The sequence below is a fragment of the Castor canadensis genome, chromosome 2, assembly GCF_047511655.1.
Source record: "Castor canadensis chromosome 2, mCasCan1.hap1v2, whole genome shotgun sequence".
NCBI classification, from domain to species: Eukaryota; Metazoa; Chordata; class Mammalia; order Rodentia; family Castoridae; genus Castor; species Castor canadensis.
The window spans coordinates 126,442,420-126,456,409 of record NC_133387.1 but is presented as its reverse complement, the minus strand read 5'-3'; the positions used below and the strand labels follow the sequence as shown (position 1 = coordinate 126,456,409).

At 38.1% G+C, this 13,990-nt stretch overlaps 1 protein-coding gene across 8 annotated transcripts in view; it reads right to left on the bottom strand.

The window, feature by feature from the left end:
• The window catches only part of Fmn1 (formin 1), a 375,832-nt gene that overhangs the window by 255,081 nt on the left and 106,761 nt on the right, over positions 1-13,990 (bottom strand). For 7 of the 8 annotated variants that reach the window (XR_012445380.1, XR_012445381.1, XM_074065588.1 and 4 more), the window contains one exon: positions 2,678-2,844. The exons of the other annotated variant lie outside the window; for it this stretch is intronic. Coding sequence is in view for 5 of the 7 variants with exons in the window: in XM_074065588.1 (XP_073921689.1) it covers positions 2,678-2,844 (167 nt within the window). In the remaining 2 variants the exon portion in view is untranslated. The remainder of the gene's footprint in view (positions 1-2,677; positions 2,845-13,990) is intronic. 8 annotated transcript variants of the gene reach the window in all.

The window sequence follows — 13,990 nt, the reverse complement described above, 5'->3', positions numbered from 1 at the left end:
CTCTCCTTAGTGCCTGGATCTCCTCATAATTTATCTAAAAGATGAATGCCCATCTGAATGAGCAGACACAGTAATGCTCCAGCCCTCATTCAGTGTCCTTTCTGATTCATAGATCCAAATTCTACCAGTTATGAAAAGTGTTATTTCTCATCTCTGCATAGTGTTGAGAGTCAGCATAACCAGAGAAAAAAGCTTAGGAAAGTGACATTCTGCTGGGGACAATGCAAATCATTTTTAAAACTGAAAGCAGAACAGTAAAGTTTGGGGTATCCAGTGTCTATAGCTGACTAAACTATTGCCCAGCAGAACAGCCCTCCCTGGCCTTAGTGTCCTCCAAAGCACACATGTTGAAGGCTTGTTCCCCAATGCAGCAGTGTGCAGAGGTGGGAGGTTATTGGATCCTGATGGCCTCATGAGCTGGTGTGTTAGTCATTAACAGGAGTCACACTAACTGTGTTGTCATCCAATGACAATATTTAAACATATGAGTCAAATCACACTGTCTAAAAAGGGGAGAAGGGCTTAGACGGAAAGAAACATAAAGACTAAATTAAAAACTATTGATCTAGATAATAATCTAAAGAAACTAATGCAGTTTTAAAAAATTACAACCAATGGAAACCTAAGAAACATATAAATGTATTTACTTTTATCTAAATATACATATATAATATATACATATACTAAAACATAACATATACACTTAGATAGTATATAAATATATATTTACTATATATATTCATACAAGGCTGGTTCAGGAAAAAGACCTTTTATGTAGTGATACAATGATATATATCAAAAGCCTAAAAATAATTATAGAAAATAATTGGTCTCTAGAAATTCATCACAAAGAAATAATCCTCAGGCTGGCAGAGTGGCTCAAGTGGTAGAGTACCTGCCTAGCAAGCATGAGGCCCTGAGTTCAAACCCCAGTTCCACCCAAAAACAAAAAAGTAAAGTAATAAAGAAATAGTCCTAACTATTGGGGAATAGTTATAGGAAAAATATGTGTGGTTATGCCATTTGTTTCCAGATAGTAACACTACTCAAGGATTGGAAACAACTTCGACATCCAGTAATGAAGAAATGGTTAAATAAATTTCAGCATATCATTAACATTAATAAATCACTTAAAAACATCTGTGAAGATCTTGTAAAAAACATGGATAAGCGTATAATTGGTTAAAAATAAGAAAAGTTATAAAGTCTAGCATGCTTATATGTTTTTTAAAGATCCCTCATTTTTTACCTAATAAAAACTATACATGACACTTAGCAAAGTTTCACAGTTGTGGTCATTACTGCTGATATTATGGGTTCTTCCAATTTTTTTTCATTGTACCCACATGTCAAATTTTCTATAAGGACTGTGTATGCTTCTTATAATTGTAATAAATTAAGTAAAGAAATAACTTCATTCCCAGAGAAGAAAGAAAACCAGAAATACAGAATTTAATCTATTTCCAAAAAACAAAAAAATAAACAAACAAAAAAACAAAACCAAAAGAAGCAGACAAGCAAAAAACAATGAAGGAAAAGAATGCAGCCTTTCTAAATCCACCGCAGCAGGGCTGCACTCTAGGCCTGCCTGTTATTTGCTACTCAACATAAGTAACTCACCAACAGATGTCACTGTTTCACTTCCTAACTTGAGCACATCACAGATAGACGACTTGACTTTCAGGTAGTGGGACAAAAATAAAATCTTTCTCCTGAAGGGCTATTGGTATGTTGTCTTTCAACTTTATTCCAAAACTCTTTTTTTTAAAGTAATGAATGTCAAATGCTTTCCTAAAATGATATACAACTATGAAAAGTGCAAGGTTCTCCTGTTCCTCGGTTACCACCCATGTGAACTTGGGAGACATAACCCACCCACATGGAAATCCACATCACCACTACATGATCACAGGCCTAATCTGTACCCATCACACACATAATGCCAGGTCAGAAAGTAATGAATTGAAGAACATAAAATTGAATTGAGAACATTAAAATTAATGGCAAAAAAGAGAAAGTTCTTCTTGGATTCCCAATGCTTGCCCCATCTGTGACAGGGCAGTGGGGTGAAAGGGGTAGAAAGAAATGTGTATTCTGGTCAATGCTATCAGACCATCTTAAAGTAGAAGTAGCTAAGCCAGCCCAATGCTTTGTACTGGGAGTCAATGCTTCTGTGTCCACGAATGCATGAATGAATGGGAAAGGAGAAGGCTATGCTCTGAAATGGGTCATCCTGTATTCAGCAGTCTTCCTGCTACCCTGTTCACCTGTTATTTGAGCAGCTGGAAAGAAAGAAAGGTTTATAGCTGTGCAAGGAAGACAGGACACTTGGATTTCATTGGAGAACATAGAGCATATCAGTCAGCTGACATATGTTTCATAACTTTTTAGTAAAATGACAGTAAGTGACCAGCAGCAAATGGGTTTTCCCACAATGAGATTAAGGCAGCAGAGCTAATGTGAGCTGAGTACTCACTTAGATAAATTATAAGCGCAATCACTTCCTACTGCACAAACATCAGATCATCAAGATAATGTCTTAGTTTTCTGCAATCCATTATTTAAACAACAATCCACACATAAAGTGAAGCTTCAGTGCTTTATACATACAATTTACATGAGCGACTGTCTGCTAACCACAAAAAACCACAGCATAATCACAAAGACTTCCACTTACATTGAGATCCAAGTAAAATTCACTTCTGTTTGACTTCTCTCTTCCCTCATTTTGCAGAAATGGTCCTCCTCTGTAGCCCAGGAACCAAGCACCTCCATCCCTGTTGGGAAGGTCTTTAGTTGCCTGCTCATTAAAGCAGTCCCAGGAAAAGCCATCAGAGGAGCTACCTAAGCAAACACAAAGAATGTCATCAAGGATATGGTAGCTGGAACAAAATATGCCAGCCATATTTGGGCAACCCCTACAAGGGCCTCTTCATATTATCTCTTGCTTCATTTTCTACGTTACACTTTCCTAGAGTTTGCTGTCCTTCAAAAGTGCTTTTCCCAAGTACTCTTTCTGGATCACACCAACAAAAAAGTAATGCCCCACCCCCCAACTTACAAAGGTAAGTCTATTAGTTGTCCTCTGCTGCACTTTCTTGCTTACCATCTCAGGCTGCATGGTTCATGCTCATTTAGAGTGGACAGAAGTCACTCTGTCCTGTTGGCTTTACTCCTAAATGCTGTCACCTGAGCTAAGTTTCTAGTGCATCTATTCTTCAAAGATGAGAACTGTACCTTATTTCCTCTTTGTTTCTGGGGACAGAATTAGCATGCTTGCTATATATTGGCACTTGGTCAGTTTGCAGAATGAGTGGGCACTGCATGAGTATCTTGTTTGGTACTCACTTTTGTCATCTCTAGAAATGAGGGTATCAGGCTAGTTCATTCTTACCTAAACTATGTCAGGATGGTTTTAGCCCTGTTCTTCAATTTTTAAAATAATCTGTAGTGAAGTATTATTAGTGATGCCATTTTAGACGGGGGAATGGAAGCACAAAGAAGCTAAGTGATTTGCTCAAGATTACAAAATCAGTAAATGGTAAGCTAGGATTTGAACCAGGCAGTTGAACACAAGAGGCCATGCTCTGTGACTTCACTATATGGCGTCTGCCTGACAGCCTTGAGATGGCATTAGGGGTTCTGCAATAAAAAGACTTCTTGGTTAGAAAATCCATATTCATCTCTTGGAGAGCCATGATTTACATTAGTATAATGAAGACCTGGAAATTTCCTCTAGGAAAGAAACCTAACTCTGTTATAGGGTTTTCCAAACTTATTTGACCCCAGGACCCATTTAAAAGGGGCATCTGCTAAACAGATGTCCTACTGGGACATAGTTTGGAAAATAGTAGATTAGATCACCTCTAGACAAGTCTCATATGGCACTCAAATTCTCAGTCCTCTTATAATTCCTGGTAAGCAGTCTTGGCAAAAATATTAAGGAATTAGGCAGATGTTAAAGATTTAGGCTCAGTATACTTTTGCAAGAGGGATCACTGTTGGGTATATGATAGGGTGTTTATTACACATAATCTCCGTCAGTGAGTGTCTTTGGTAGTTGTTGGAAGTCAGCCAGTGACTTTCACCATTCTGAAAAGCTGACTTACAATCAACATGAGCTGAGAAATAAGCCAGTACACAAAGGGGCTATGGGGGTGACATGCTTCTCCTTTGTATTTGAGTAGCATTTTAAAAGAAAGGAAACTTGAGAACAGCTAAAGTTTTGTTTTTTTGTTTGCTTGTCCAGTTTGTTGATTTACAGTCACTCCTCCAAGTAAAAGGGACACAGGTCACAGTGTTTCTGCAGTTGCTCACTGGCAAGCTGTCTATAAAACACTCTCTTGCAGTCACTGAGAAAAATGAGGGGTCCGGGGGCAGGGGGGAGAAATGAACCAAGCCTTGTATGCACATATGAATAATAAAAGAAAAATGAAAAAAAAAAGAAAAATGAGAGTCTGGGACATCAAGAGTCCACTCTCACCTCTGTAGACACAAGATGACTAAAAGATGACAACTTGGGTCTTCCCTCATGAGGACAAAATGCCTTGGAATGAGTGCTTTTCAGTCATGCCTGTTCTGCCCACTGTCTCCACCTGGACTTTCACTTAGGGAGTCATGCTGCAGAGCACCTCGACTCCTGCTCTGAAGATGTAGAAAGAGGCCACTGCCTAAAAGAACCTCAGGGACGAGGCAGCCTGCTAAGCACCTCCACTTTGTCCTCATGGTGACATTGAGAAGTTAGTGGGGTCAACTTTAAGCTTGGATACCCTTTGCTTCCAGTATGGCTCATTCTCCCTTCTAGAAGACTTCTGTCCATGTTTGGTAAGAAAAGAGGAAAAAAGAGGAAATAACCTTTTTTAAGACTAGGGGGCACTCTTCCCACATATCTCACCTCAAAAATATCTAATTACTAATCCTTCACCTTAGATCCCTCCACTTTGTATTTTTATTTTGGAGTAAATGCTGGCTTTGGGTAAAGGTCACACAGGTTGATTAATAAAACAATATATATACATCACAAACATAATATACAACACCTGAGGTAACATCTATATTATCAAAGGCACATTGTCTGGTGAGACTAAGTTTATTATTCAAATAAGACAGAGTGGCAAATTCCCATAATAACAAGGGTTTTGGGGTCCTTAGATTAAACATGCATGCACAGATGCATGCATGTGTATGAGCACACAAGCAAATGCACTCACACCTGCAGTGGCCATCTGACACTGCATTGATGGGGTGAGGCACATGATCACCTCACTCTGTATGCAGAGGAAAAACAATGGAAAGCTCAGGCAGAGGCAATAAAAATTAATATCATTCTGGACATGGTTTCAGTTTCAAAGAGCCAACATTTAATGCTTAATATTTAACCAGACAGTGTCCCTATGAAGAAAACATGCAAGATAAAGCCACAATGAATAATAATTTTGATAAGGATCATTAGGACAAGAAAGCACCATAAAACTATTATTTTCAAAAGTTTGACAAAGTAAATTAGGACATAAACAAATTCACCTTTCCAAAAATAATAAAAAATTTATAGGGCTTGGTGGAGCGGCTCAAGTGGTGGAGTTCCTGCCTTGGTTAGCTGAGACCCTGAATTCAAATCCCAGCACCACACACACAAAAAAATTTGTAAAGTAATTTTTTGAATGAAGAGTTTTAACAAATAATCACAAGTGTTTTAGTCAAAAACAATGCACATGTCTATATTTATTTAAAGGAGTTAATGCCCATGCTACTCTCTTCAGCTGAGCAAGCAATAAAAAAAATTATCTGAAATTAGGTAAATATGACAAAACAGGTAAAAATGACAAAACAGTCAACTATTTAATTTAATGCAAACAGACCTTTGGAGTGTTAGGTTTTCATTGGATATTTTACGAGACGCTGAAAGTGCACATTGTATTTCTTTTAATGTGCATATTATAAATATGTTTTAGTTAAATATTAGTTATTTTGTTTCACAAAGACATTTCAACAGTTTGATCAATCACACATATGCACACAGGTTAATTCTACAGCTGACTGCAGTTAACACGACAACACAGGTACACAAGCAGCAGGCAACTTACCTTAGGACCACTTTGAAAGTATGAGCTTTTCCCAGTCATCCAAATGAGGAGGTAAACTTCCTGATGCTAACCTATAACACCAGCCTGTGGTGGGGGGGTGCTGGCAAGTGTCAAAGCAATGGAAGCAGACAGAAAGAAAAGGTAACATGCCATTGACAACAGAGGCAGTGTCTACCATCCATCTTTTGAAATGGAATGGGTCACTACCTGTGAGACCCTGGACTACTGTCCCTCCCTATGCCATCATTATGAACTCAAGGTCTTTTCTGGTTATCTCTAGCTCCTCCCACTGGAGCCAGTGTTTTGTATTTCCCCAGCTCTGTGCATCTGTGCATGTTGGATCTGGCCACATGACTTGCTTTGGCCAGTTGAATGTCAGTAAAGTGAAGATGCACAATTCTGAACCAAAGCCTTAAGAACACATGGTTTTGGTTTTTTTTTTTTTAAACCTCCTGCTTTGTGCTTCTGTCATCATCATGAGATGGGCAGACTCTGAGAGCACAGAATTACATAAGCAGCAGTCCCCAAACCAGCCCTGCAGCCTGGAGCTAAGCTCAGCTGAACTCACACCAGATCTGTGAATCTCAGTCAACTCCCAGGCTGGTGAATGAGAACAAAAGTTTGTAGTAAGGCATTGATTGAAGGCCTATTTGTTGAAATAGTCACCTCATCTCCCTGTCATCTGTCCCTATTAGAAGCACTATAACCATTAAAAACTTTAAAACTTTTCACTTGAGGGCTAAAAGACCACAGTATTTCTATTTTTAATTTGTATCCAAAACAATTATTCAATGCATAAGGTTTTGAAAAATCAAATGAAAACTCAAGGCACGACCATTTCCTCACTCATATCAAGATACACACACAAAATACATTTCATTAAAAAGTTAACTTTATTTACCAGACATTGCCCTTAATCATCTGGAGTGTGTGTGTGTGTGTGTGTGTATACTTCCAAAAAGAAATCTGAAAACATACTTATAAAATAAGCAGATCCATAAGGAACAAACACAGTGCCTTTGAGGCTTTCTCCTCTAATGTTCCTGTTGCACCAAGCCCCTACTTGGCAGCAATGATAAAGTAGTTATGCCACCAAAAACGAAAAGAGGTTGGAAAAAGCCTCAGCTTGAAACTCTTAGGAATTTTAGCTCCTCTGCTACAGTTCCTAAGGCCATCCATCATACTTGACTTAAAATAAATCCAAAGAGGTGACATTCTCTGTGAACAGTGAATATCAGAACTGATATGGAAAGGTAGACAGGTTGTCTTCTGTTATGTTATTCAAACATGTACTTACAAGCAAGGGAAATGAAAATCTAGATGTGTAGCTTATGGAAAGTGACACTATTAAGCATTTGTAAAGAAGATGTGTGCTGTGTATATAACTATTCATGTCTACATTCACAGCTCTGGAAAAAGTATAGTCTCATGACTACTTTCTGCAAATTAGAAATTAATGCTCATCAATGCCACACTTCACTTTTGTTCCCAGTGGTGTTAAATGATGCTATGTAACAAAACTAGCTAGCTAGGTAATATTCTGAGAAAGTATCTTATCAATTCTCCCAGCCTCTAATTCTCCTTTATGGACATTCTGGTGAGAGAAATGATGGGTGAGGACTGGCAGGTGGAAGTGTGGCTGGGTGGAGGAAGACTGTTGGCTGATTAGGAAGCAGGAAGTACTGGGGGGAGGGCTATCGCAGTTTAAGAAGCTATGAGGAAAGTATCACAGCATCAAACAATTTTGTTTGAATGTCTAAAAGCATGCTTAATTTCAAATGAAAAAAACCCAGAATTTAGAGTTGTACAGGTTCTTGATGTCTTCCCACTGACCTACTCATTTTATAGTTGAGGAATCTGAAACCCAAGAAGATTGCAGTGTTGCCAACACATGCCATTAGTCAAAAAGGCAGAATAAAAATTCAGTTCTAGGGAGATCTTTTATAATACTCCAAGAAGAACATTACAATAAGCCCACCTTATTCATGAATCTATTACACATGGTTTTTGACTAAGCACAGTCAAAATAAGTAAATAAATACAAAAACAAAACTTGTAAACACACACACATTACCAGTTCAATTGATGGAAAGAAGCTCTCAGTCAGTCCCACGTTACCGTCAGTTGTGTTTAAATCATTGTGTGACTTGCTGAGTGTTTCCCTACCCTTAATTTTGTGAAAATCTGCTTCCCCCAAAGCAAGTGGTGCCCCAAAAGCAAGGTAAAAATGAATGTGCTTAATTGAAGTAATTAAAGCTAAAATTTTAGATTTCTTGAAAGACCACAAGCCTTTAGTGGAAGTTGGGCGGTGCTGTGGGAAAAATGAATCCAGGGTTTGCAGCGCAGCTCTGAACTCTGTGTATTCTGAGCACATGCAGGCTTTCCTCAACAGCTGGTTCCTTGGAACCACAGACCTGTGGATACCAAGGTCTACTGTGGTTAGTTGAAATGAAGTCATATTGGACTAGATTGGGCTGTTAAACCAATATGATTGGTATCCTTGAACAGAGAAGAGTCATGCAGACAAAGACAAGTGAAGGAGGAAAGCAGAGATTGGAGTAATGCAACTACAGACCAAGAAACAGCAAGGATGGTAACTTGTTTGACCTTGGTAAAGTTACCAAATTTCCGAATCTTTATTTCTTCATCTATAAAATTGAGATAATAGGAATATGCCCGATAGAAAGCTGGACTTAAGACTGTTTTCTCTGGGGTGGGGGCTATATGGATCACATGGGGGATAAGAATAAGTCCGTTTTAGGTAAAGAAATCTGTATATAATGAGGGCAAAATAAACATCACACTCATGTGAAGGAGTATTTTTTTGTCAAAGGAGATGAAGAGAAAAGTTAAGCTCACAAGAATTCATGAAAGCAGTGCAGTGCACAAATCTTGGATCTGTTCAAGTTCTAAAAATAACACCCATGCCATCAAACACAATATCCCCAAGTGGCTGATTGTCTGAAAGCAAAAGTGCCTAAGGGTTCTTCCTAGACACCGTAACGTTTCTTCCCCAAAGTCAAATGCATCAGCCGAGACCTAAATTAAACTATTTATAGGCACAGCTTTGAATGAAATAGCACTTTAAAGCAGTGTATAAATACATATTACTAGGATGATGGCATTAATCTTCTTCTGTGGTCTTTTTCTGTGAGGAATAAAGATATTAATTGAGGGACAGATATTACTACTATAAAGTCAGGAAGCTCATTTGTGGCTACAGTGATGCTAAATATTCTTATCAACTGAAAAACAGCAGCACATATTTAAAGAGAAAGTAAAACGGTGCTGAGAATGAATGAATAGAAAGCAGGGTACATGTATCTAGGTAAAGGTGGTACAGAATGGACCCAGAAAGGATCAAATGTAGGAAGTTGTAGGACTCCTGAGACATTAAGAGGCTCTATTTCCAGATAGCAAATGCTGAAGAAAGGAGGTGCAGGCACAAATGCTATCAGGAAATTTTATAAGGAGTATACTTCAATATTCAAAAGAGTTCTGACAAGAATACAGAAGAGATAGCATGTAGCATTCATTACAAGTAAATTTGAATAACATTTTCTTTTTATGTCTTCTTGTTCCAGTTATTATGTGGAAAGGCACACCAGTGGTAACTCTCAGCATTTAAGGGGATGTGATGTAATGATTAACTAAAGAGGTATGGTAAAGAAAAGTTACAAAATAGTAAGCTTTTTATTATAACATTAACTGTGAATATTTTTTAGAAACTCTTTTCCAAAATGAAATAATCCTAAGAGACTCACAAAAACATGACTATATATTACAAGCTAAAAAAAACTAGGTACAGTGGTACACACCTGTAATCCCAACTACTCAGGAGGTAGAAGTAGGAGTACCTTAGTTCAAGGCAGGCAGACAAAAATATGAGACTCTATTTTAAAAGAAAACACGAACTGAAGTTAAAAAGGGCACTGGGGTGTGGATCAAGTAGTACAGCGCTTAAGCACGAGGCTCTGCATTCAAATTCCATACCACCAAAAAAAGAAAAGAAAAGAAAGGGCAAATTTACTGATATGAATGGTAAACAGCTAGGAGGTAAGAACAAAATATGGCTCTGAGCATCCTTGCAGAGCCAATGATCTTTGCAGAGCCCTGGTGCCAGCAGGGGCACCAACACTGCTGATCTAGTTGTCTGATGACCTTTGCCCTTCTACAGAAGAGTGTGACTATTCTCACCCTGTCCCATGACTTGGCACTAAAGTTCCCAACCCTCCAGTAGAACTGCTCAGGCCCGGTCTCTTTGGAATACCCCAATGCCTAAACTCCCTACTGATAGGGAGCCATTCCCAGTAAACAGCCGTGTCCTTTAACCAGAACAAGCCCCACCCCCATCAGGGACCCCAGCGCATGCGCCAACCCCTTACCCTCCCTCTTCTATAAAAGGCCATGCCTGGCTGGAACTCACTCTTTTTCCCTGTGCCATCTTTCCTGGGTCAGCCAGATGGTTTGTGCCGGCAATTAAACCCTGCTCTTGGACATGAGTTTTTCTTGTGAGCTTTCTTTGTGAGCGGCGTTTTTCCTAATACCTACCTTTTCCAGTGTTTTAGGCACTGGAGTTTTCCATGTTCCTTCTACCCCAGGCACTGGTGCTGAAGAGGAGCCTTGCACTTGACCCTAGCAACCTTAGCCTGGCTTATCACTTTACCCTCCGGTGGATCCACTGTCCTAAGGGTGAGTGATACTTTACATATGGGATCTTTGCTATATGACACACACTTTATATACATCACACATTATTGAGGATCTTCCCCAGAAGCCTGTGAGACAGGCACAGCAACCCCATATTAAAGATGGGAAAACAGGGCACAGGAAGTGAACTTGGCTCTCAGGGTCAAACAGTCAGTGGGAAAACTGGCTTCTGAACCCGAGCTCAGAATTACCTCCTTCCATTAACAACCAAAAACTCAAAGAAAAAAAAAAGAGAGAGAACAATTATTAGATGCTTATTAGCGGGCAGTGCAGTACTGTAAAGCTTGAGAGATTAAACAGATGAGGCAAGCAAACAATTGCCTGGACTTCGTGTGGCTGAGAGGTGACTTCTCAGTGACCCACAGGACATTATTAAGCATCCTAACAAATGCATGATTAGCAGCAGGGTATAGGACAGAAAATATTTAAAGAAACATTGGCTTTGATTTTCTAGATTTGATGAAAATTATATACCCTCAAATCAAAGCACCTCAATCAACTTCAAGCAGCAAAACACAAAAATAGTAATAAATAAAACTGCTGAAAACTGGTGATAAAAGGAATAGAATAAAAGCAGTTAGAGGAAAAAGGGATATTTTATATAGAAAACTAAAGAAAAAAATTATTCTAAACTTCCTACCAGAATCCAAAACCTACAAGATAATGGGAAGTACTGACAGCACTATAGGGAGAAAAAGGGTAGGGAAATGAAATTCCATTATAAAGGAGTCAATTCATCAAAAAAAAAAAAAACAGTCTTAAATTTGTAGCACTTGTACTTAGTAAAAGAACTTCAAAATGAATGACGCACATATGAAAATAAAGGAATGAAACCTATTGAAATTATTCTAAGAAAGTGAGGATGAGAAAGGAGAGAGAATGATGGAGGGGGTAAATCTAATTATCATATATTGTTAGCATATATGTAAATATTATAATGTATCCTCCTGTACAACTGTTATATGCTAATAAAATTTTAAAATATATAGAATCAAATCATCCACAAAAATAATTGAGTAACTATCATAAGAAATGCATGAAGCAAAACTATCAGCGATGAAGGGGGAAACATAAATTTAAAATTATATTTGGGGACTTCAACATTTCTCTCTTAGTAATTGATATAAAAGGTTGATAGAAAATCAACAGATATATAGAAGAGTTACCCACCTTTAACCATCAATGTTATCTAATAAACACTTATAAGATATTCCATTGAATAAGTACAAGCTACATATTCTTTTCAAGTACATATAGAATTTATTTCCAAATATTTGAAAATTACACAACACATCTCAAATAAATCATAAATATTTTGGATGCAACTAATGCACAAACTGGGGGGAAATTTATATCCTTACTTACCTCTGACTGCCTTGCCTGCTGTGGTTGACAGCATTTTTGTCACCTGGGACTAGGGGAATGACAGGCACAGTGGATGCTTTAGCTTTTATTCCCTGTACCAAGTTCCCAGAACATGTTTATTTTCTAGGGTTAGGCAGGTGTGGAACACTATTCTGGAAGAAACAAGACCAGCTGAGGAGAAAGAGCCTAAAGATACTATTGGAGATTACTCAAAAAACAAATAAGATAGCCACCCTGAATCATCCTACAGTAAAACTGAAATCCAAAGTCCTTACATAGGCACTCCTATCAACTTTGTAGTCCTAGACCAGAAGTACAATATGCCACCAATGGTTACAAGACAGCTGAGGATAACTTTTAACACAAAGAGCTCTCCAGGAAACTGGAGGGCAAAAGGAGAAAGATGCTGTGTCCACCATCTGGACCAAGATTTTGAAGGTGATTACTTTCTTCCACAACCACTTCTACTCCTCTACTCTTACTGCATGGCCTTCTTCCATCCTTCTATTCTTTTAAGGTTTCTATAATTCTGGTCTCTTTCTCTCCCCTTTGGGCCAAGAGTGGGGTAAGGACTTTCTACTGTTTGTAATTCCTGGGAACCTTGCTTGTTTTCTTAACTGGGCCATTGGGTCTAGACACAAGTACTTCAGTTTGAATTCTTGAATAATGCACCATGTATTTTCTGTCAGGAACTCTGAAAGATACAGTCATTGACATCAGGAATGTGTTTATTCCTCCAACATGCTTGCATTTACCAAAACCATACCTGATGTTCACCATACTGTAAATCAGGGTAATAGCAACAATGAAATCAGTCCATGTAATCTTTTCTGTGCTATCAGAACGATCAAACTTTTCAGATTATATCATGATAGAGAAGAAATTTGTCTTAGCCTTAAAGTGATGGTATACTGCTGTTCTTCCCAGATGAAGATGAATTGATTGGTATGAAAATGAACTGTTTTTCAAATTAATAAAGGCACAGGTCCAAGGCGCTGTGTTGATCTCTTTTGGAGGAATGCCATATCAGAAACAGCACCTGCAGTTGGCATCTCTGTGTAAAGTTTACAATAATCCAGTTATTCTCTAAAAACCACATTGTTTTCTCATTAACCAAAAAGGAATTTAGGTGGGAATATGGTATGAATCACCATGTCTGTATCTTTCCAATCTTGCTTGTTGGCATAAATCTTTGCAACTTCCTCAGGAATTGGTATATGTCTTCAACAAGTAGAAAAAAACAAGGTGCTGTCCCCCCCAGAACACACAAAGAGAGGTAAGTGTGACCCTTCTCACTATTGCATGTAATTGGCAGAATTTTTGCCTTCTATCCTTGCCACATTGGGCTTAATGGGTTTTAAGGTCTTCACGCCCAAAGGAGGACTATATCCCGTAGAGAACACAGCCATGCTTTCACCAAACAGGAAGCTGAACAGACTCCCTGACCATTTTAAGTTTCTTACACATTACATTATTTTTTTTTGAGTTTTAGTGCTTAAAAATGTATGTCTTTAGTAGAATATTTTGAATTGAGTCTAGAGTATTAAATATTGGGGGTTTAAAAATAAAAAAAGTAGAAAATATAAAATTCTACATTTTGAATAAAGGATAGCATGTGAGTGAGTGAATGAGTAAACGTCCTTATTAACAATATTAAGATAATGCAAGGAAGAGTAAATTGGTATACAACCTTGAAGAGCTATTATATCTAAAACAGAAGTTGCTAAGTATACCACAGGGTCCATATGTAGTCTGAAACATTTTTTTCACATTTTTAAAAATTTGGTAGTACTGAGAGTTGTACCTACCCAGGGCCTTGCATGTTTATTTTT